Raw genomic sequence first — 19435 nt, 5'->3', positions numbered from 1 at the left:
TCAGACAATTCTCCTGCCTCAGCCTCCTGAGTAGCTGGGATTACAGGCACGCACCACCATGCCCAGCTAATTTTTTGTGTTTTTAGTAGAGACGGGGTTTCACCATGTTGACCAGGATGGTCTCGATCTCTTGACCTCGTGATCCACCCGCCTCGGCCTCCCAAAGTGCTGGGATTACAGGCTTGAGCCACCGCGCCCGGCCAACCCTGTCTTATTCTTAAGTGTCTCATCTGTCTCTGTCCCTACCCTCAAGAAGAGGCTGCCACCTCCAGGAGAGATTCTGGGAAGGCAGCACTCCACCCCCATGGTCCACCACCCTGTAACACCCTCCCCCATCCACCCCTCAAATCCCTTTCCCAAACCTGGCCATTTACCATGCCATTTGATTCACAGAAGACAATTTGTAAATCAAGGCCAGCCGTAGGGCTGAGGGGTTGAGGCCCTGCCCATTCCTCCTTTCTGTTCCTGGACAGCCAGGCCAAGCGTGCAGCCCCATAATCAGCTGAATAGAGTCTGGTCCATGGGGTGGTAGGTGGTGAATAAGATGTCTTTCATGACTCCTAACCTGTCCTGCCTCATTTTTTTTTTTTTCCTTTGAGATGGAGTCTCACTCTCACCAGGCTGGAATGCAGTGGCACAATCTTGGCTCACTGCAACCTCCGCCTCCTGGGTTCAAGCAATTCTTCAGCCTCAGCCTCCTACGTAGCTGGGACTACAGGTGCACACCAAGGGATGCCCAGGTAATTTTTGAAATTTTAGTAGAGATGGGGTTTCACCACGTTGGCCAAATGGTCTCGATCTCCTAACCTCGTGATCTCCTCACCTTAGCTTCCTAAAGTGCTGGGATTACAGGCGTGAGCCATTGTGCCCGGCCAATTTTTGTATTGTTTGTAGAGACACAGTCTTGCTATGTTGCCCAGGGTGGTCTTGAACTCCTGGCCTTAAGTAATCCTCCTGCCTCAGCCTTCCACAGTGTTGGGATTACAGGTGTGAGCCACCATATATGGCTTGTTTTTACATTGTTATCATTTCAAATGTATTCTTTATATTGGAACTGTTATATTTGGAGTGTATGGATGGTCACACTTATTCCTATTTTTTTTTCTCAAATTTACTCTTTTTACTCAGGCATAATTTATATTCAGTAAAGTGCCCTAATCTGAATATCAGTGAACTTTTATGTATGTCTACATGTGAATAACCATCACCAGGATCAAATGACAACTTCCACCTCCCAAAGAAACTCCCTCGTGTCCCCTCCCAATGAATATCTCTCCTCCAAGAAAACTACTCTTGCGAGGCATGGTGGCTCATGCCTGTAATCCCAGCAATTTGGGAGGCCGAGGCGGGCGGATCACTTGAGGTCAAGAGTTTGAGACCAGCATGACCAACATGGAGAAACTACTAAAATACTAAAAATACAAAATTAGCTGGGTGTGGTGGCGTGTGCCTGTAATCCCAGCTACTTGAGAGGCTGAGGCAGGAGAATCGCTTGAACCTGGGAGGTGGAGGAGCCGAGATTTCGCACTGCACTCCAGCCTGGGCAACAAGAGCGAGACTCCGTCTCAAAAAAAGAAAAAGAAAAAACAAAAAAAAACTCCCAGCCTCAAGTGAGCCTGCAGCCTCCATTTCCTGGGCTGCCAGCTTAGCCTCCCAAAGTGCTGGCGTGGCAGGAAAATAGGGAATTAGGGTAACAGAGGTTCAGCAGGTGCAGCCACTTTGCATAAGCAACAGAATAGCGGGTGCAGCCAGTTCCCAGAGGCAGGGAGGCAACAGGTGCCCCTTACAGGCTGCATCCTCCCTCACGTGGGAATACGCCACTCCAGCCTCTGATTGGCTGCGAGCCCGGTCTCCACTTTGGCTCTGATTGGTCGAGGGCCAGTCATTCATAGCATGTAACCAATTGGAGGCCTCTGAAGAGCACCTAGGGGTGTTGCCGGGTTCTTGGCGGCTTAATAAAATCTCTAACTGGCAGCCCCCGTGCATTGGCTCACCTTTCTTCCCAACACTTTGGGAGGTGAAGGCGGCCAAGTCACTCGAAATCGGGAGTTTGAGACGAGCCTGGCCGACATGGTGAAAAACCCGTCTCTACTAAAGGTACAATAATTAGCTGGGCGTCGTGGCGTGTCCCTGGTGGCGCGCGCCAGTAGTCCCAGGCTACTCAGGAGGGTGGGGTGGGAGAATCGCCTGGCACTTGGGAGGCGGAGGTTGCGGTGAGCTGTGATTGTGCCACTGCACTCCAGCCTGGGCAACGGAGCAAGACTTTGTCTTAAAAAAAAAACAATCCTAACTGGGGAGGCGCTCAAGCCCGCTCCCACTCTGTGGATTGTCTTAGATAAATCTCTGCTTTGTCTTTTGTTGCTTCTTTTTTCTTTTCTTTCTTTCAACACACTACCCCAAAATGCAATGGCTTTTTTTTTTTTTTTTTTGAACGGAGTCTCACTCTGTCGTCCAGGCTGGAGTGCAATGGTGTGATCTCCGCTCCACTGCAACCTCCGCCTCCCAGGTTCAAGAAATTTTCCTACCTCAGCCTCCTCCCAAGTAGCTGGACTTACAGGTGCGGACCACCACGCTCGGCTAGTGTTTTTTTTTTTGTGTGTTTTTTTTTTTTTTTTTTTTTGAGGGTGAGCATTCACTCTTGTCTGCTTCCCAGGTTCAAGCAATTCTTCTGCCTTGGTCTCCCAAGTAGCTTGGATTACAGGTGTCCAGCTAATTTTTAATTTTCATTTCGTAGAGATGGGGTTTCACCATGTTGGGCAGGCTGGTATCAAATCCTGACCTCAGGTGATCCACCCAAAAGTGCTGGGATTACAGGTGTGAGCCACTACCCCGGCCAATAGCTCTAAAATGGATGTGCGGTTGGCTGAGACTTGGCTGATCCGTGCTGAGCTTGGATGGGAATCTCTGCTTCATATGGGAACATTGTGGAGTGCAGGCTCGGGGGAGAAGCCCTTCTCATGGGGATGCTGAGATGCGAAAAGAAATGTTCGAGGTCTCAAGACCTAAGCTCAGAACTGACACGACTGTCACTTGTGTCCCTCTGCTGCTGGCCAAAGCCAGTCACATGCCACACTCCATCTTCCTCCACAGGTAAGGATTATTTCAGGTGTGCTTTGCTTTTTTTTTTCTTTTTTTTGGAGACAGAGTCTCACTCTATCGATTAGGCTCAAGTGCAGTAGCGCAATCTCGGCTCACCGCAACCTCTGCCTCCCAGGTTCAAGCAATTCTCCTGCCTCAGCCTCCTGAGTAGCTGGGATTACAGGTGCGCCCCACCACACCCAGCAAATTTTTGTGTTTTTAGTACAGATGATGTTTCATCATGTTGGTCAGGCTGGTCTTGAACTGCTGACCTCATGATATTCTCACCTCAGCCTCCCAAAGTGCTGGGATTACAGGCTTAAGCCACCGCACCCGGCCCCCATCCAGGGGTGCTTTTCTTAAATGGGCCCACACACTTGGACCATCCACACACGATTCATATCCAGCATCTCTGGAAGGATATTGGAAATTGGTCATCAGGTTTGAACATTTTTTCTAGCTGCATTATTTTTTTTCTTTTTGAGATGGAGTCTCACTCTGTCACCCCAGCTGGAGTGCAGTGGCACAATCTCAGCTCATTGCAACCTCCCCCACCCGAGTTCAAGCAATTCTCCTGCCTCGGCCTCTAGAGTAGCTTCCACTACTAGCACGTGCCACCACGCCCCGATAATTTTATTTTGTATGTTTAGTAGAGACGAAGTTTCATCATGTTGGCCAGGCTGGTCTCAAACTCCTGACCTCAGTGATACACCTGCCTCGGCCTCCCACAGTGCTGGATTATAGGCGTGAGCCACTGTTCCTGGACATTTTTATTTTTTTTTTAAGTTGGAATCTGGCTCTGTCTCCCAGGCCGGAGTGCAGTGGCTCAATCTCGGCTCACTGCAGCCTCCCTCTCCCAGGTTCAGGCGATTCTCAGGCCTCAGCCTCCCAAGTAGCCACCACACCCAGCTGATTATTATTATTTTAAAGTAGAAATGGGATTTCACCATGTTGTCCAGGCTGGTCTCAAACTCCTGACCTCAGGTGACCCACCTGCCTCGGCCTCCCAAAGTGCTGGGATTACAGGAGTGAGTCACTGCGCCCACCCTATTTTTTACATTAAAAAACTACTGCCAGAAGGTGAAAATAGGAATATCCCACCCTATGTACCCATTTTCTTGACATGGCAACTGAGGCCTTAAGGGATAGGACGGGGCATTTGTTGAATGCTGTATTGCATATGCAAGCAGTTTCTCTTCTCTGAGTCTCAGTTTCGTCCTTTTTTTTTTTTTTTTTTTTTTTGAGACAGCTTCTGTCACCCAGACTGAAGTACAGTGGCATGATCACAGCTCACTGCAGCCTCAAACTCCTAAACTCAAGCAATCCCCCTGCTTCAGCTTCCTGAGTAGCTGAGACCAGATGTGAGACAGCAGACATGCCTAATTTCTTAAATTTTTTTTTGCCAGATGTGGTAAGTCACACCTGTAATCCCAGCACTTGGGGAGGCCGAGGCAGCAGATCATTTAAGGTCAGGAGTTTGAGACCAGCCTAACCAACATGGTGAAACCCCATCCCTACTAAAAATACAAAAAAATTAGTTGGGCATGGTGATACACGCATGTAGTCCCAGCTACTAGGGAGGCTGAGGCAGAAGAATGGCTTGAACCCAGGAGGCAGAGGTTGCAGTAAGCTGAAACCGCACCATTGCACTCCAGCCTAGGCGACGGAGTGAGACTTTGTCTCAAAAAAATAAACAGGCCAGGCCGGGCGCGGTGGCTCAAGCCTGTAATCCCAGCACTTTGGGAGGCCGAGGCGGGTGGATCACGAGGTCAAGAGATCGAGACCATCCTGGTCAACATGGTGAAACCCCGTCTCTACTAAAAATACAAAAAATTAGCTGGGCATGGTGGTGCATGCCTGTAATCCCAGCTACTCAGGAGGCTGAGGCAGGAGAATTGCCTGAACCCAGGAGGCGGAGGTTGCGGTGAGCTGAGATCGCGCCATTGCACTCCAGCCTGGGTAACAAGAGCGAAACTCCGTCTCAAAAAAAAAAAAAATAAATAAATTAAATAAAAAAATAAACAGGCCGGGCCTGGTGGCTCACGCCTGTAATCTCAACATTTTGGGAGGGTCACTTGAGGTCGGGAGTCTGAGACCAGCCTGACAAACGTTGTGAAACCCCACGTCTACTAAAAATACAAAAATTAGCCAGGCGTGGCATCGGGCGCCTGTAATCCCAGCTACTCAGGAGGCTGAGACAGGAGAATTGCTTGAACCTGGGAGGTGGAGGTTGCAGTGAGCCGAGATCGCACCACTGCACTCCAGCCTGGGCAACAGAGACTCTGTCTCAAATAAATAAACATATATAGTTTTGTAGAGTCAGGTTTGCCCTATGTTGCCCAAGCTGGTCTCAAACTCCTAGGCTCAAGCAGTCTCCTGCCTTGGCCTCCCAAAGCACTGTGATGACAGGTATGAGTGACCCCATCTGACCAGTTTCCTCATTTTTAGGCGGGGCTGGTAATAGTGCCTCTCTTGGGGGGGGTCAGCTGCAAAGATTCTGGGGCTCTGCTACTCCTTGGCTGTGTGACCTTGGACAAATTACTCAACCTCTCTGTGCGTCATCTTTTTCACCTGTGGAATGGAGTGAATCATGACAGCTGGTGTGAAGATTAACAATTTGCATATAGTAGATGGGTTACTCAGAAACGTCAGCCATTGTTGGCACTGCATAAAAGTACTTGGAACAGGGCTGGCCTAAAGAAAGGTTCTCCTTGGTTAACACTGTCCTTTCAATCTTCATTTCATTTAATCCTCACCGAAATGCTATGTGATTAGTGTGATCATCTCTGTTTCCAGATGAGGAAACAGAGGCTCAGCCAGAGATCACTGTTGTCCCAGTTTACATGGAACTGAAATAGCAAGGCCAGGATTTAAACCTAGATCTGGCCAGGCGCGGCCTGTAATCCCAGCACTATGGGAGGCTGAGGTGGGTGGATCATGAGATCAGGAGTTTGAGACCAGCCTGGCCAACATAGTGGCACCCCATCTCTACTAAAAATACAAAAAATTAGCCGGGCGAGGTGGAGTGCACCTGTAATCCCAGCTACTTGGGAGGCTGAGGCAGGAGAATCACCTGAACCCAGGATGCGGAGGTTGCAGTGAGCTGAGATCGCACCACTGCACTCCAGCCTGGGGGACAGTGAGAGACTGTCTCAAAACCAAACCCTAGATCTGCCTGGCTCCCCGAGTCTCCATCCCCTGCCCTCCCCCCAGCACACAGTATTTACCATGTGCTAACCTATTATAAGCCTTTTCTGGGGGATTATACTTTTTTTTTTTAAAGACAGAGTCTTGATCTGTCGCCAGGCTGGAGTGCAGTGGCATGATCTCGGCTCACTGCAAACTCCACCTCCCGGGTTCAAGCGATTCTCCTGCCTCAGCCTCCCGAGTAGCTGGGACTACAGGAGCCCACCACCATGCCCAGCTAATTTTTGTATTTTTAGTAGAGACAGAGTTTCACCATGTTGGCCAGGCTGGTCTCAAAGTCCTGACCTCATGATCTGCCCGCCTCGGCCTCCCAAAGCGCTGGGATTACAGGCGTGAGCCACCGTGCCCACCCGGCGGGGGATTATATATTAATCCTTACCACAGGCTCAAAGTAGGGTACCCTGTGAGTCCTGTTCTACAGACTGGAAATCAGGTCCGGAGAGATTACTTCTTGGCTCAGAGGGTCACACAGCTAGCAGATGACCCAGCTGAGATTTATACCTGGGTGTCTGGCTCCAGTCTCTGCACTGCCTCTAGGTAAGCACGTGGCGAATCCAGAATCAATGTCTTGTGTCCTGAGGCCAAAAAAATGGGGAACAGGGGAAAGGGCTCTGCTGCCCCTCAGTCCTCTATCTGCTGTAGAAATAGCTGCAGCTAGGCCAGGAGCAGTGGCTCACGCCTGTAATCTCAGGACTTGGGGAGGCTGAGGTGGGCGGATCACCTGAGGTTTCGAGGTTGAGACCAGCCTGACCAAAATGGAGAAACCCTATCTACTAAAAATACAAAATTAGCCAGGTGTGGTGGCGCATGCCTGTAATCCCAGCTACTCAGGAGGCTGAGGCAGGAGAATCACTTTGAACCCAGGAGGCGGAGGTTGCGGTGAGCCAGGATGGTGTCATTGCACTCCAGCCTGGGCAACAAGAGTAAAACTCCATCATGTTGGGGGGAAGAAAAAAAAGGAAGAAATAGCTGGAGCTAGTACTTCAGGAGGCCAGGTGGGTGGATCACCTGAAGTCAGGAGTTCAAGACCACCTTGGCCAACTCAGTGAAACCCTGTCTCTACTAAAAATACAAACATGAGCTGGGCATGGTGGCACATGACTGTTAGCTCCTCCGGAGGCTGAGGCAGGAGAATTGCTTGAACCTGGGAGACAAAGGTTGCAGTGATTGTGCCATTGCACTCCAGCCTGGGTGACAGAGCGAGATGCTGTCTTAAAAACCTGGAACTGGGCGCAGTGGCTCATGCCTGTAATCCCAGTACTTTGGGAGGCTGAGGCAGGAGGATGGCTTGAGGACTGGCCAACATAGGGAGACCCCCATCTTTGTAAAAAAATAACAAAAAGTAGCTGGGTGTGGAGGTGCGTTTATAGTCCCAGCTACCTGGGACTTGTGAGATGAGGAGGGAGCATTGCTTGAACCTGGGAAGTCGAGGCTGCAGTGAGCTATGATTTTGCCATTGTACTCAAGCCTGGGTGATGCCCGTCTTTAGAGGAAGCTGGAGTAGTGTGCGCACGGTGGCTCACGCCTATGATCCCAGCACTGTGGGAGGCCAAGGTGGGCGGATCACAAAGTCAGAAGTTTGAGACCAGCTTGGCCAATATGGTGAAACCCCATCTCTCTCTCAAAAAAAAAAAAAAAGGTAACTAAAAAAGTCTCCCCTCCCTTCCTCCCCCTCCTTCCTCTTCTCCCTCCTATCCCCCCACCCTCCCCCCCACAAAAAACTGGAGTAGGCCAGGTATGGTGGCTCAGCCTGTAATCCAGCCCTCTGGGAGGCAGGCCGGTGAATGACCTGAGGTCCAGAGTTCGAGACCAGCCTGGCCAACATGGCGAAACTCCATCTCTAGAAAAATTAGCCAGGCATGATGGCAGGTGCCTGTAATCTCAGCTACTTGGGAGGCTGAGGTGGGAGAACTGGTTGAACCTGGGAGGTGAAGGTTGCAACGAGCCACACAAAAACAAGACAAAAAGGCTGGAGCAGTTAGGATATGAGTTTGAATGTTTATTTCCATGATTCAATCAGCACCCGTTCTCCCAAATGCCTTCTCTGTCCTGGGCCCGTGCTGGGTGGCACTGCGGATGCAGTGGAAACTGGCATGGCCCCCGGCGCCGTCCTCCCTTTTTGGGGGTCATAGCCTAATACGGGGACAGACCCGTCCCCCAACACTGATGCCCTAGAGTTGGCAGGGCTGAACGTGGGAGCCCAAGTCTGCAAACCTGGGAGGTAAAAAGGGCATCCTGGGGGAGAAAGCATGAGCACTGGAGCTCAGAGAACAAGGAAGGAGAGGGCATGTTGGCTGCAATTCAATTCAAAGCGGGGTGGGGGGCGGGCGGCGCGGAGCCGTGCTGGAGCCACAGACCAGCAGCACCCTCTGCTGGAAGCATCCCATAGTGCAGTGACCAGGGTACAGCGTGCCTTTAACCAAGTTTGTTTGTTTGTTTGTTTGTTTATTTATTTATTTTGAATCGGAGTTTGGCTCTTGTTGCCCTGGCTGGAGTGCAGTGGCGTGATCTCAGCTCCCTGCAACCTCTGCCTCCCGGTTCAAGTGATTCGCCTGCCTCAGCCTCCCAAGTAGCTGGGATTACAGGTATGCACTACCATGCCCGGCTAATTTTGTATTTTTAGTAGACATGGGGTTTCGCCATGTTGGTCAGGCTGGTCTTGAACTCCTGACCTCAAGGGATCCACCCGCCTCAGCCTCCCAAAGTGCTGGGATTACAGGTGTGAGCCACAGCGCTCATCCTCAAGTTATATTAGAATGGCGACCACCCAGCGTTGGCCAGTTTACAATTCTAGGACTTGATTCCTTCATTCAGTCACAATTTATTGAGCACCTACTTTGTGCCAGGTTCTCTTACTAAAGATAAAGTGCTGACAATGTAGAGCCCTGCCCTCAGAGCTGACATTCTAAAAAGGAAACCCATTTTTAAAAAAGGAATCCATAATATACAGTCAGTAGCGAGTATTACCAAGTACTTTCTACATGCCAGGCTCTGAAAAATAGTTCTGTCCCCGTGGGCGCAGTGGTTCATGCCTGTAATCCCAGCACTTTGGGAGGCCGAGGCGGGTGGATCACCTGAGGCCAGGAATTCGGGACCAGCCTGGCCAACATGGTGAAACCCCCATCTCTACTAAAAATACAAAAATAAAAAAAAATAAAAAAATAAAAAAAAGCTAGGCTTGGTGGGAGCCACCTGTAATCCCAGCTACTCAGGAGGCTTGAGGCAGGAAGAACCTCTGGGAGGCAGAGGTTGCAGTGAGCTGAGATAGTGCCATTGCACTCCAGCCTGGGTGACAGAGTGAGACTGCGTCGCAAAAAAAAAAAAAAAAGGAAAAGTACTGTTTCTTTGTTGTTAACATTCAATTCTCAAAGCCTTCGACTATTTCCATTTTACTGACTAGGGAAACTGAGGCACAGAGAGGTTAAGTCACTTGCCCAAGGCCTACACAGCAAGTAAGTGCTGGAATCAGACTTGAACCCAGAGCCCGATTCTTATATATCACATTCCCTTACCAATAATATAATGTATATTACATAACATAATGATATGAAAATAAAAATTTAAAAAATATGATAAATGTTACATAAAATAATTTTAGGGGCCGGGATGGTGGTTCACTCCTGTAATCCCAGTACTTTGGGAGGCTGAGGTGGGAGGATCAGTTGCGGTCAGGGGTTCGAGAGCAGCCTGGCCGACATGGCAAAACCCTGTCTCTACTAAAAGTACAAAAAGTAGCCTGGCTGATGGTGAGCACCTGTACTCCCAGCTACTTGGGAGGCTGAAGATGCGAGAATCGCTTGAACTCCGGAGGCTGAGGCTGCAATGAGCCGAGATCTGCACTCCAGCCTGGGTGACAGAGCGAGACTCCCTCACACTAGAGGAAGATAATAGAATAATTTTAGGCCCTGAAAAGATTTGTGAACAAAATCAAGAGGGGCATGTAATGTTTTGGTGGAAGGGTGCTATTTAGAAGGGGGCAATCAGGGACGGCCTACCGGAGGAGGTGGCCTTTGAGACGAGACCTAAAGACGATGAGATGTGTGGGAAGAGAGATCGAAGCAGGCGACACAACCAATGAAAAGGCTCTGCGGCCGGCACTGCCAGAAAGCCACTGTCCTGAGATCTAAAGTTTCCAAGATTTTAGCCAAGGGCCCTGCGCTGCAATCAGCCTGATTCGAGGTTCCCTGGAGGTTACCAGCTCCACGTGCAAAGTTCTGCCATTCCCGCGGGCGGCAGGCACGAGGCTGAACTTCCCGCGGGCGGTGGGCGTGGCCGGCTCACCTGTGGGGGGAGGGCTCCCCTCCGCCCCGCCCCACCCCGCCCCGCCCCGCGGAGGAGCCGCCCGTGGTCCCAGACGCCGGGCGCAGCGGGAGCGGCTGGGCGTGCCTGGCCTGCAGGACGCCGCCGAGCGCAGAGGGGGCGAAACGGGGCCGGAGTCGCCGTGGTCAGGTGGGCACCGGGAGCGGGGCGCGGGACTCTTGGGGAGCTGCAATGATGGGGGGCGGGGGTGAAGGGTGAGGACCGGGGCCTGGAGCAACCCTGGGCCTGCTTGCCCTGCGACGGGAAACGGCCTTGGGGCTCCCGGACACCCTTCTGCCCCGTCCTGGGGCTCCCCGGGGTCTGGAGGTCTGGCTGGGGCCGCGCACCCCCAACCCCAGAGCAGGTAAACAGGAGCGAGGATGGGGCGGGGCCTATGGGGAGGGAAGGAGGGGTCCCTTGTGACGGCGGGAGAGCCTGGTGCGCGGGGCTGGGCCGGCCTGGGTAAGGTTGTGAGGTTTGCGAGGCTGGGCCACGATGGGGCTCCTGACTGCCTGTGTGTGTGAGGCTCTGTGTTTGTCAGGTTGTGGGTATGGAGGTGAAAGCGACTGTCCACCGTGTAACCCTGTGATGGGACTGTGTGTATGACACTTTCGGCAATGTGAAAACGTGGGCAACCTCTGACTGTGTCTGGAGTGCGGGGTGTGTGTGTGTGTGTGTGTGTGTGTGTGTGTGTATATTAATTGGATTGTTGGTAGCACTTTATGACCAAGAGCTAGTGCGGCTGTAGTCAACTTTCTGCTTGGGCTGATGTGCGTGTGTATGGCAGGGAGTGGAACTGGTTGTAGGATTAGCTGTGAATGTTGATCAAGAGGTTGTGTGGCTGTGGTTGTCTTTCTGCCTGTTGGATGTTTGTGTGTGTGTGTGTAATGGACAGTGTGACACTGGGTCAGTGATAGGTTACTAGATTGACTTTTGGTTGTGTGGCACCGTAATGGTGCGTGTTGCTGAGTGGGACTGTGTCCGGAAGTGGGGCTGTTTCATGGGACTGTACAGGTGGAACCTCGGGGTTGGATGAGTGAAGTGTGGAGGCATGTGAAGCCGTGTGTGTGTGTGTGTACGTGTGCACGCCTGCCCACGTGTGTGTAGGAGGATCTGGAGGGTGTGTGACCTGCATTGATGCCGTGGCTGGCAGTGGTGTGCAATGGAGAGTTTGTTGTGGGGTGTGTAAGTTTGGGAGATGGGAGTGGAGATGTGGACATCTAAGTGGGATTCTACTGCGCGTGGGTGACAGGAGGGAAAGGGTGGTCTTTGTCAGGGATGGGTGTGTGGGGCTGTGCCTGCAATGATCAGCTGTGCGGTTGTGCGCCCCAGGCTCCGTGTAAGTGTGGGAACTGCTGTGTGTGGGACGCAGCCTGAGTGCTGGGTGGCTGTGGTTGAGCGTGTTTGTTGCTGTGGTTGTTGGTCTGGCCATGGAGTGGTGTGTGTGGCTGTGTCTGAGGTTATGGAGGGAGGTTGTTATGTTGGCAAAATTGTGTGAATGGTCGTGGTTGTAAGGGTGACTCTTGAGACTATGGTTGTGAGTTCAACCACTGATGATGTGTGTGTGAGGTGTGAGAATAGGTATGGTGTGATATACACACACACACACAGAGATTGGCCGGGTACAGTGGCTCACACTTGTAATCTCAACACGTTGGGAAGCTGAGGTGGGAGGATTGCTTGAACCCAGGAGTCCTAGACTAGCCTGTGTGATATGGTGAGACCTCATCTCTACAAAAAGCAAAAATTAGCTGGGCATAATTTAGTTATTTTTATTTTTATTTATTTATTTTTTTAGAGAGGGTTTCACTATGTTGGTCAGGATGGTCTCGAACTCCTGACCTCAAGTGATCCACCCGCTTTGGCCTCCCAAAGTGCTGGAATTACAGGCGTGAGCCACCACGCCCGGCCCTAGTTTTTTAAAAATTAAAAAAAGCTTGGCTGGGAGTGGTGGTTCACGCCTGGAATCATAGCACTCTGGGAAGTCAAGGCAGGTGGATCATTTGAGGACAGGAGTTTGAGACCAGCATGGACAACGTGGTGAAACACTGTCTCTACTAAAAATACAAAAATTAGCCGGGCATGGTGGTAGGTGCCTGTGATCCCAGGTACTTGGAGGCTGACGCAGGAGAATCATTTGAATCTGGGAGGCAGAGGGTGTGGTGAGCCGAGATTGCACCCAGTGCACTCCAGCCTGGGCAACAGTGAGACCTGATCTCAAAGACATAAAATCAAATTTTTAAAAAAAGGCCAGGTGTGGTGGCTCACACCTGTAAATCCAGCACTTTGCGAGGCCAAGGCAGGTGGATCACGAAGTGAGGAGATCAAGACCATCCTTGCCAACAGGTTGAAACCCCATCTCAACTAAAAATACAAAAAATTAGCTGGGTGTGGTGGCATGCACCTGTAGTCCCAGCTACTTGGGAGTCTGAGACAGGAGAATCACTTGAACCTAGTTGCAGTGAGGTTGCAGTGAGCCGAGATCCTGCCATTGCACTCCAGCCTGGGTGACAGAGTGAGACTGTTCCAAAAAAAAAAAAAAAAAAATTTTTTTAATGTTCACATGCACATCAACACATATATACATACATCTAGAGAGAGAGATCAGTGACAAGCCTGTGGTGCACAAAGTGTGCAGGCCCCTTAATGTATGTGATCGCGCATGTGTAACGTGTAGAAACTGCTGCACTGCTCATGGTGGACGCAGTGCTTTGAGCGAAGTGTGCGTGAACATGGCATCCCTCCGCGCGCATCCACAGCCTTCTGTTCCAACGGTGGATCGCAGTACTCGTGCGTGCATGGTGTGTAGGTGTGGGAGTCCCTGCTGGCCAGGCCTGGACGGGGAGGAGGAGGAAGTGGGGAAGCTGACGGGGGCTCTGAAGTGATCCTGGGAGTATGTGAATCTGGAGGTGTGTTAGGCACTTTATGGGGAATTGGCTGCTTGGGGGCTGTGTGAGTTTGGGAGACAGTGTCAGGGTCAGGTGTACGGAGATGGTCTGAGTGATTTCCGGAGCGGCAGAGACAGTTCGTTTCTGCGTGGGTTGGCTTTTTAAAAATTTTTCTCTGCTTAGACTAGCATCTTTTTCTTTCTTTCTTTCTTCTTTTTTTGAGAAGGCATCTCACTCTGTCATCATGCTGGAGTGCAGTGGCACCCTCTCGGCTCACCGCAGCCTGGGCCTCCCAGGCTCAAGTGATTCTCCTGCTTCAGCCTCCCAAGTAGCTGGTATTACAGGCACCCACCCCCACATCGAGCTTAATTTTTGTATTTTTAGTAGAGAGGGGGTTTCACTATGTTGGCCAGGCTGGTTGCAAACTCCTGATCTCAGGTGATCCACCCGCCTCAGCCTCCCAAAATGCTGGGATTACAGGCGTGAGCCACCATGCCCAGCCTTGGCTTCTATTTCTTTTTTTTTTTTTTTTTTTTTTTTTTGAGACGGAGTTTCACTCTTGTTACCCAGGCTGGAGTGCAATGGTGCGATCTCGGCTCACCGCAACCTCCGCCTCCTAGGTTCAGGCAATTCTCCTGCCTCAGCCTCCTGAGTAGCTGGGATTACAGGCACGTGCCACCATGCCCAGCTAATTTTTTGTATTTTTAGTAGAGACGGGGTTTCACCATGTTGACCAGGATGGTCTCGATCCCTTGACCTCGTGATCCACCCGCCTCGGCCTCCCAAAGTGCTGGGATTACAGGCATGAGCCACCGTGCCCGGCCGGCTTTTATTTCTAAAAGGGAAGTGTGTACAGGTTGTTTTTGAAAGAATAGTGTGTGTGTGCCTGAGTGTATTGTGTTAGGTTGTATTTCTAAAAGAGAAATGTAGGTGTGTGTAGAATTGTACTTTTAAGAGGAGAGCGTGCGTGTTGTATTTGTAAGAAGAGAATGTATATGTTGTATTTCTTTTTTTTTGTTTGATTGAAACCGAGTCTTGTTCTGTCGCCCACGCTGAGCGCAGTGTTACTGTCATGGCTCACTGCAGCTGCAACCGCGTGGGTTCAAGCGATCCTTCCACCTCAGCTTCAGGTATGCCACCACCACGCCAGGCTAAGTTTTTGATTTTTTTGTAGAGATGGGGTCTCACTGTGTCCCAGGCTGGTCTCAAACTCCTGGGCTCAAGTGGTCCTCCTGCCTCAGCCAGAATTCCAAAGTGCTGGGAATACAGGTGTGAGCCACACACCTGGCCTCCATTGTATTTCTTTTTTCTTTTTTTTGAGACGGAGTTTCACTCTTGTTACCCAGGCTGGAGTGCAATGGCGCGATCTCGGCTCACCGCAACCTCCGTCTCCTGGGTTCAGGCAATTCTCCTGCCTCAGCCTCCTGAGTAGCTGGGATTACAGGCACGTGCCACCATGCCCAGCTAATTTTTTGTATTTTTAGTAGAGACGGGGTTTCACCATGTTGACCAGGATAGTCTCGATCTCTTGACCTCGTGATCCACCCGCCTCGGCCTCCCAAAGTGCTGGGATTACAGGCTTGAGCCACCGCGCCCGGCCTCCTCCATTGTATTTCTAATGAGGGAGTATGTGTGTGTGTAACTGTATTTTTGGGAGAGTACATGTGTATACCATGTTTTTTGTTTTGAGACAGAGTCTCACTCTGTCACCTAGGCTGGATTGCAGTGGCACAATCTGGGCTCACTGCAACCTCCACCTCCCGGGTTCAAGCGATTCTCCCGCCTCAGCCTCCCTAGTAGCTGGGACTACAGGTGCCCGCCGCCACACCCAGCTAATTTTGTTTTGTATTTTTAGTAGAGGTGGGGTTTCACCAGGTTGGCCAGGCTAGTCTCGAATTCCTGGCCTCAAGTGATCTGCCTGCCTCAGCTTCCCAAAGTGCTGGGATAACAGGAGTGAACCACCATGCCGGTCCCCGTCTTGTATTTGAGAGAAGGGGGCATTTGTTCGTGTGAGAATATGTGTGTTGCATCGTGCCTTTAAGAAGGGAAGGTGAGGTGTGTGAGGTATGTTTCTGAGGAGTGTGTGTGTCTAGGAGGACCCCAGAGGCATCACCAGCTAAGCTTTTGTGACCCACATAGAACCACATGAAGTCCCATAGAGGGGGGCCCCGCCCACTATGAGCTGGGCTTCAGACCCTCAGCTGTCCCATGGCCAGTGTGACATCCCTGGACCACACCTATCACACGTGTGTCCCAACAGGCCCTGGGCTGGCTGAGCCTGTCTGTGATGGAGGAAGGTGGAGTCCCTGTTCCCCCAGGGTCCCTCTGTTGCCTGGGAGCCGACACATGACCCCCTCCGCTTCCCCCTCAACCTAGAGGCCTCCTGGGCTTCTAGGGGCCCCGGCCCCTCGGCCCTCTCCTCCCACCACACCCCACCCCCAGTGGTCTGACTGGTTCCCAACAAAAACACCCTAAGAATGAGCTCACGCAGAGGCCGCCGCCTCCACATGTCCCGCCCCACTCGCCTGGCAGAGGAGGGTGCCTCTGGTCCCAGGTCACACGGCCGACCTGGAGCTCTGGGCCCGGGGATCCAGGGGCCTTGGGGTGGGGAAGGCTGGGCAGGTGAGCTGAGGGAAGATAGGGGACCCCCAGGCCCGCTGTTTGCGCTCTCTTGGTTAATTACACATAGGATTTGGGAACTGTCCTTAGGGCAGAACCCTGGGTTGGGAGGACAGAGGAAGGTAGGTTAGAATGTTCTAGATGAGAGCTGGCTGGGATGAGTGTGGAAACTGGGATACAGAGGGTATGGAGGCAGAGGGCTGGCCAGGATGGGTGGAGTGGGGAAGAGACGGGATGGGGAGAAGTTAGGGGCCCTGATGGCCATTATGGGAGTAGAGGCTGGGGCCAGCTTGCTTGGCCCTGGCAATAATTCCCCGACCCCCCACCGTTACCCCCCAGGAGCAGCAATGTCTGTGCAGGTGGCAGCCCCTGGAAGCACGGGGCTGGGCCCAGAGCGCCTGAGCCCTGAGGAGCTGGTGCGGCAGACACGTCAAGTGGTACAGGGTCTGGAGGCGCTGCGGGCGGAGCACCGTGGCCTGGCAGGGCACCTGGCGGAGGCCCTGGCGGGACAAGGCCCGGTGGCTGGCTGGGAGATGCTGGAGGAAAAGCAGCAGGTGGTGAGCCACTCGCTGGAGGCCATCGAGCTGGGGCTGGGTGAGGCCCAGGTATGAGGGGGGCTAGGTGGGGGGCTGGGGGGTGGTCAGCTGAGGGCGGGGGAGGCCCAGGTATGAGGGGGGCTAGGTGGGGGGCTGGGGGGATGGTCAGCTAAGGGCAGGGGAGGGCCAGGTATGAGGGGGGATAGGTGGGAGGCTGGGGGATGGTCAGCTGAGGGCGGGGGAGGGCCAGGTATGAAGCTGGCTGGGAGAGGGGTTCACTATTGCAGAGGAGCACACTTTGGAAGCCTGAGGCAGGCGGATCACGAGGTCAGGAGTTCGAGACCAGCCTGGTATCATAGTGAAAACCCATCTCTACTAAAAATACGAAAACTAAAGGATTACATGCCTGTAATCCCAGCACTTGGGGAGGCTGAGGTGGACAGATCACGAGGTCAGGAGTTAGAGACCAGCCTGGCCAACCTAGTGAAACCCCGTCTTTACTAAATATTCAAAAATCAGCCAAGTGTTGTGGCGGGGGGCCTGTAGTCCCAGCTACTCAGGAGGCCAAGGCAGGAAAATAGCTTGAAGCTGGGAGACAGAGGTTGCAGTGAGAGGAGATCGAGCCATTGCACTGCAGCCTGGGCAGCAAGAACGAAACTCCATCTCAAGAAAGTAAAAACAAAAACAGATTAGCTGGGCAGGGTGGTACATGGCTGTAGTCCTAGCTACGCAGGAGACTGAGGCAGGAGAATCGCTTGAACCTGGCAGATGGAGGTTGCAGTGAACCGAGATCGTGCCACTGCACTCCAGCCTGGGTGACAGAGCGAGACTGTCTCAAAAAAAAGTATGGTAGAGCTGGGCGCGGTGGCTCATGCCTGTAATCCCAGCACTTTGGGAGGCCAAAGTGGGTGGATCACGAGGTCAAGAGATCGAGACCATCCTGGTCAACATGGTGAAACCCCGTCTCTACTAAAAACAGAAAAATTAGCCAGGCACAGTGGTGCACGCCTGTAGTCCCAGCTACTCGGGAGGCTGAGGCAGGAGAATCGCTTGAACCTGGGAGGCGGAGGCTGCAGTGAGCCAAGATCATGCCACTGCTCTCCAGCCTGGGCGACAGCGAGATTCCCATCTCAAAAAGAAAAAAGTATGACAGAGAGAGGCACACTGCTGCAGGGCGAGGCCTGGGGAAATCAGGCCGGGGAGGCTCCAGGCCAGAGACCTAGTCCCTTGGCAGCTTTATGGGGTCCTTGTGTGTGACAGGGACCCCTGAACCAGATGGCATTCTTCAGTAGGCTGAGTCCTGGGGTGAGTCTGGGGGTGAAATCAGAGGGGCCCCTGGGAAACTCTGAGGACACTGGAGCCGTGTTGGCGGAGTCTCTGCAGAACTTGGGGTATTGAGCATAGCAGTGGGGGGCTGCAGCCTGATTTGAGGCCTGGGCTGGGTCACGGGCTGCCTGGCAGGGTAGGAACCAGCCTCGACTTGGGACGCCCCCCCCACCCCCGGGCAGGTGCTGCTGGCCCTGTCGGCACATATGGGCACACTGGAGGCAGAGAAGCAGCGGCTGCGGGCGCAGGCCCGGCGGCTGGCCCAGGAGAACGTGTGGCTTCGGGAGGAACTGGAGGAGACACAGCGGCGGCTTCGGGCCAGCGAGGAGGCTGTGGCCCAGCTGGAGGAGGAGAAGAACCACCTGGAGTTCCTGGGACAACTGCGACAGTATGACCCATCTCCAGAAAGCCAGGTGCCACAGGCAGGTCGAGGTGGCATGGGGCGGTGCCCTTCACAGAGCTCCACAGTCCCTCCGACACTCCTTAGAGCTCCACAGTCCCCTCAAACCTCCTTAGACCCCCCCCAGTCCCCCAGACCCTCCCTAGAGTCCTCCCGAACCTCCTTAGAGCCCCACAGTCCCCTCGACCCTCCTTTGAGCCCCACAGTCCCCCCGACCCTCTGTAGCGCCCCACAGTCCCCCCGACCCTCCGTATAGTTCGACACTCCCCTCGACTCTCTGTAGAGTTCCCCCAGACCCTCTTTAGAGCCCCACCGTACCCCCAACCCTCCATAGAGCCCCCCAGTCCCCCTGACCCTCCGTAGAGTCCCCCCGACCCTCCTTAGAGCCCAACATTCCCCCTGACCTCCTAGAGCCCCACAGTCCCCCCAACCCTTACTAGAGTTCCCCAGACCCTCCTTAGAACCTCACAGTCCCCCAGACCCTTCGTAGAGTCCCACAGTCTCCCCGACCCTCCCTAGAGTCCCACAGTCCCCCAGACCCTCCCTAGAGTCCCCCGAACCTCCTTAGAGCCCCACAGTCCCCCCGATCCTCCTTAGAATCCCCCAGTCCTCCTGACCTTCTTTAGAGCCCCACAGTCACCCCGACCCTCCCAGGAGTCCCCCAGACCCTCCTTAGAACCCCACAGTGCCCCCCACCCTCCGTAGATTCCCACACTTCCCCCGACCCTCCGTAGAGCCCCACAGTCCCCCAGACCCCCCTTAGAGCCCCAGAGTCCCCCCTGACCGTCCCTAGAGCCCCAAAGGCCCCCAACCGTCCTTAGGGCCCCACAGTCCCCCCGACCCTCCGTATAGTTCGACACTCCCCTCGACTCTCTGTAGAGTTCCCCCAGACCCTCTTTAGAGCCCCACCGTACCCCCGACCCTCCTTAGAGCCCATCCCCTTGACCTCCTAGAGCCCCACAGTCCCCCCAACCCTTCCTAGAGTTCCCCAGACCCTCCTTAGAACCTCACAGTCCCCCCGACCCTCCCTAGAGTCCCACAGTCCCCCCGATCCTCCTTAGAGTCCCCCAGTCCTCCTGACC

The 19435-nt window shown here is 53.1% G+C and overlaps 2 protein-coding genes across 7 annotated transcripts in view; one reads left to right on the top strand and one right to left on the bottom strand.

Moving 5' to 3' along the window:
* CKM (creatine kinase, M-type) overlaps positions 1-11586 on the bottom strand; it is a 34478-nt gene extending 22892 nt beyond the window's left edge. The window contains exons 1-2 of the mRNA XM_032262845.1: positions 11533-11586; positions 10567-10771 (exon numbers count right to left, since the gene is read on the bottom strand). Of these exons, the coding sequence (XP_032118736.1) occupies positions 10567-10771; positions 11533-11586 (259 nt within the window). The remainder of the gene's footprint in view (positions 1-10566; positions 10772-11532) is intronic.
* The window catches only part of KLC3 (kinesin light chain 3), a 25108-nt gene continuing 16306 nt past the window's right edge, over positions 10634-19435 (top strand). Inside the window, exons 1-3 of one of the 6 annotated variants that reach the window (XM_032262657.1) lie at positions 10634-10734; positions 16431-16696; positions 18136-18366. In XM_032262657.1, the coding sequence (XP_032118548.1) occupies positions 16439-16696; positions 18136-18366 (489 nt within the window). In that variant the 5' untranslated portion in view covers positions 10634-10734; positions 16431-16438. Of the gene's footprint in view, positions 10735-15989; positions 16095-16430; positions 16697-18135; positions 18367-19435 lie in introns of those variants that run through there. The other 5 variants (XM_032262658.1, XM_032262654.1, XM_032262655.1 and 2 more) reach the window with 5 other exon arrangements.

This window comes from Sapajus apella, unplaced genomic scaffold (genome assembly GCF_009761245.1).
Source record: "Sapajus apella isolate SASKATOON/1434 unplaced genomic scaffold, GSC_monkey_1.0 scaffold130, whole genome shotgun sequence".
In the NCBI taxonomy this organism is placed as follows: domain Eukaryota; kingdom Metazoa; phylum Chordata; class Mammalia; order Primates; family Cebidae; genus Sapajus; species Sapajus apella.
This window is presented reverse-complemented; position numbering and strand designations above follow the sequence as displayed.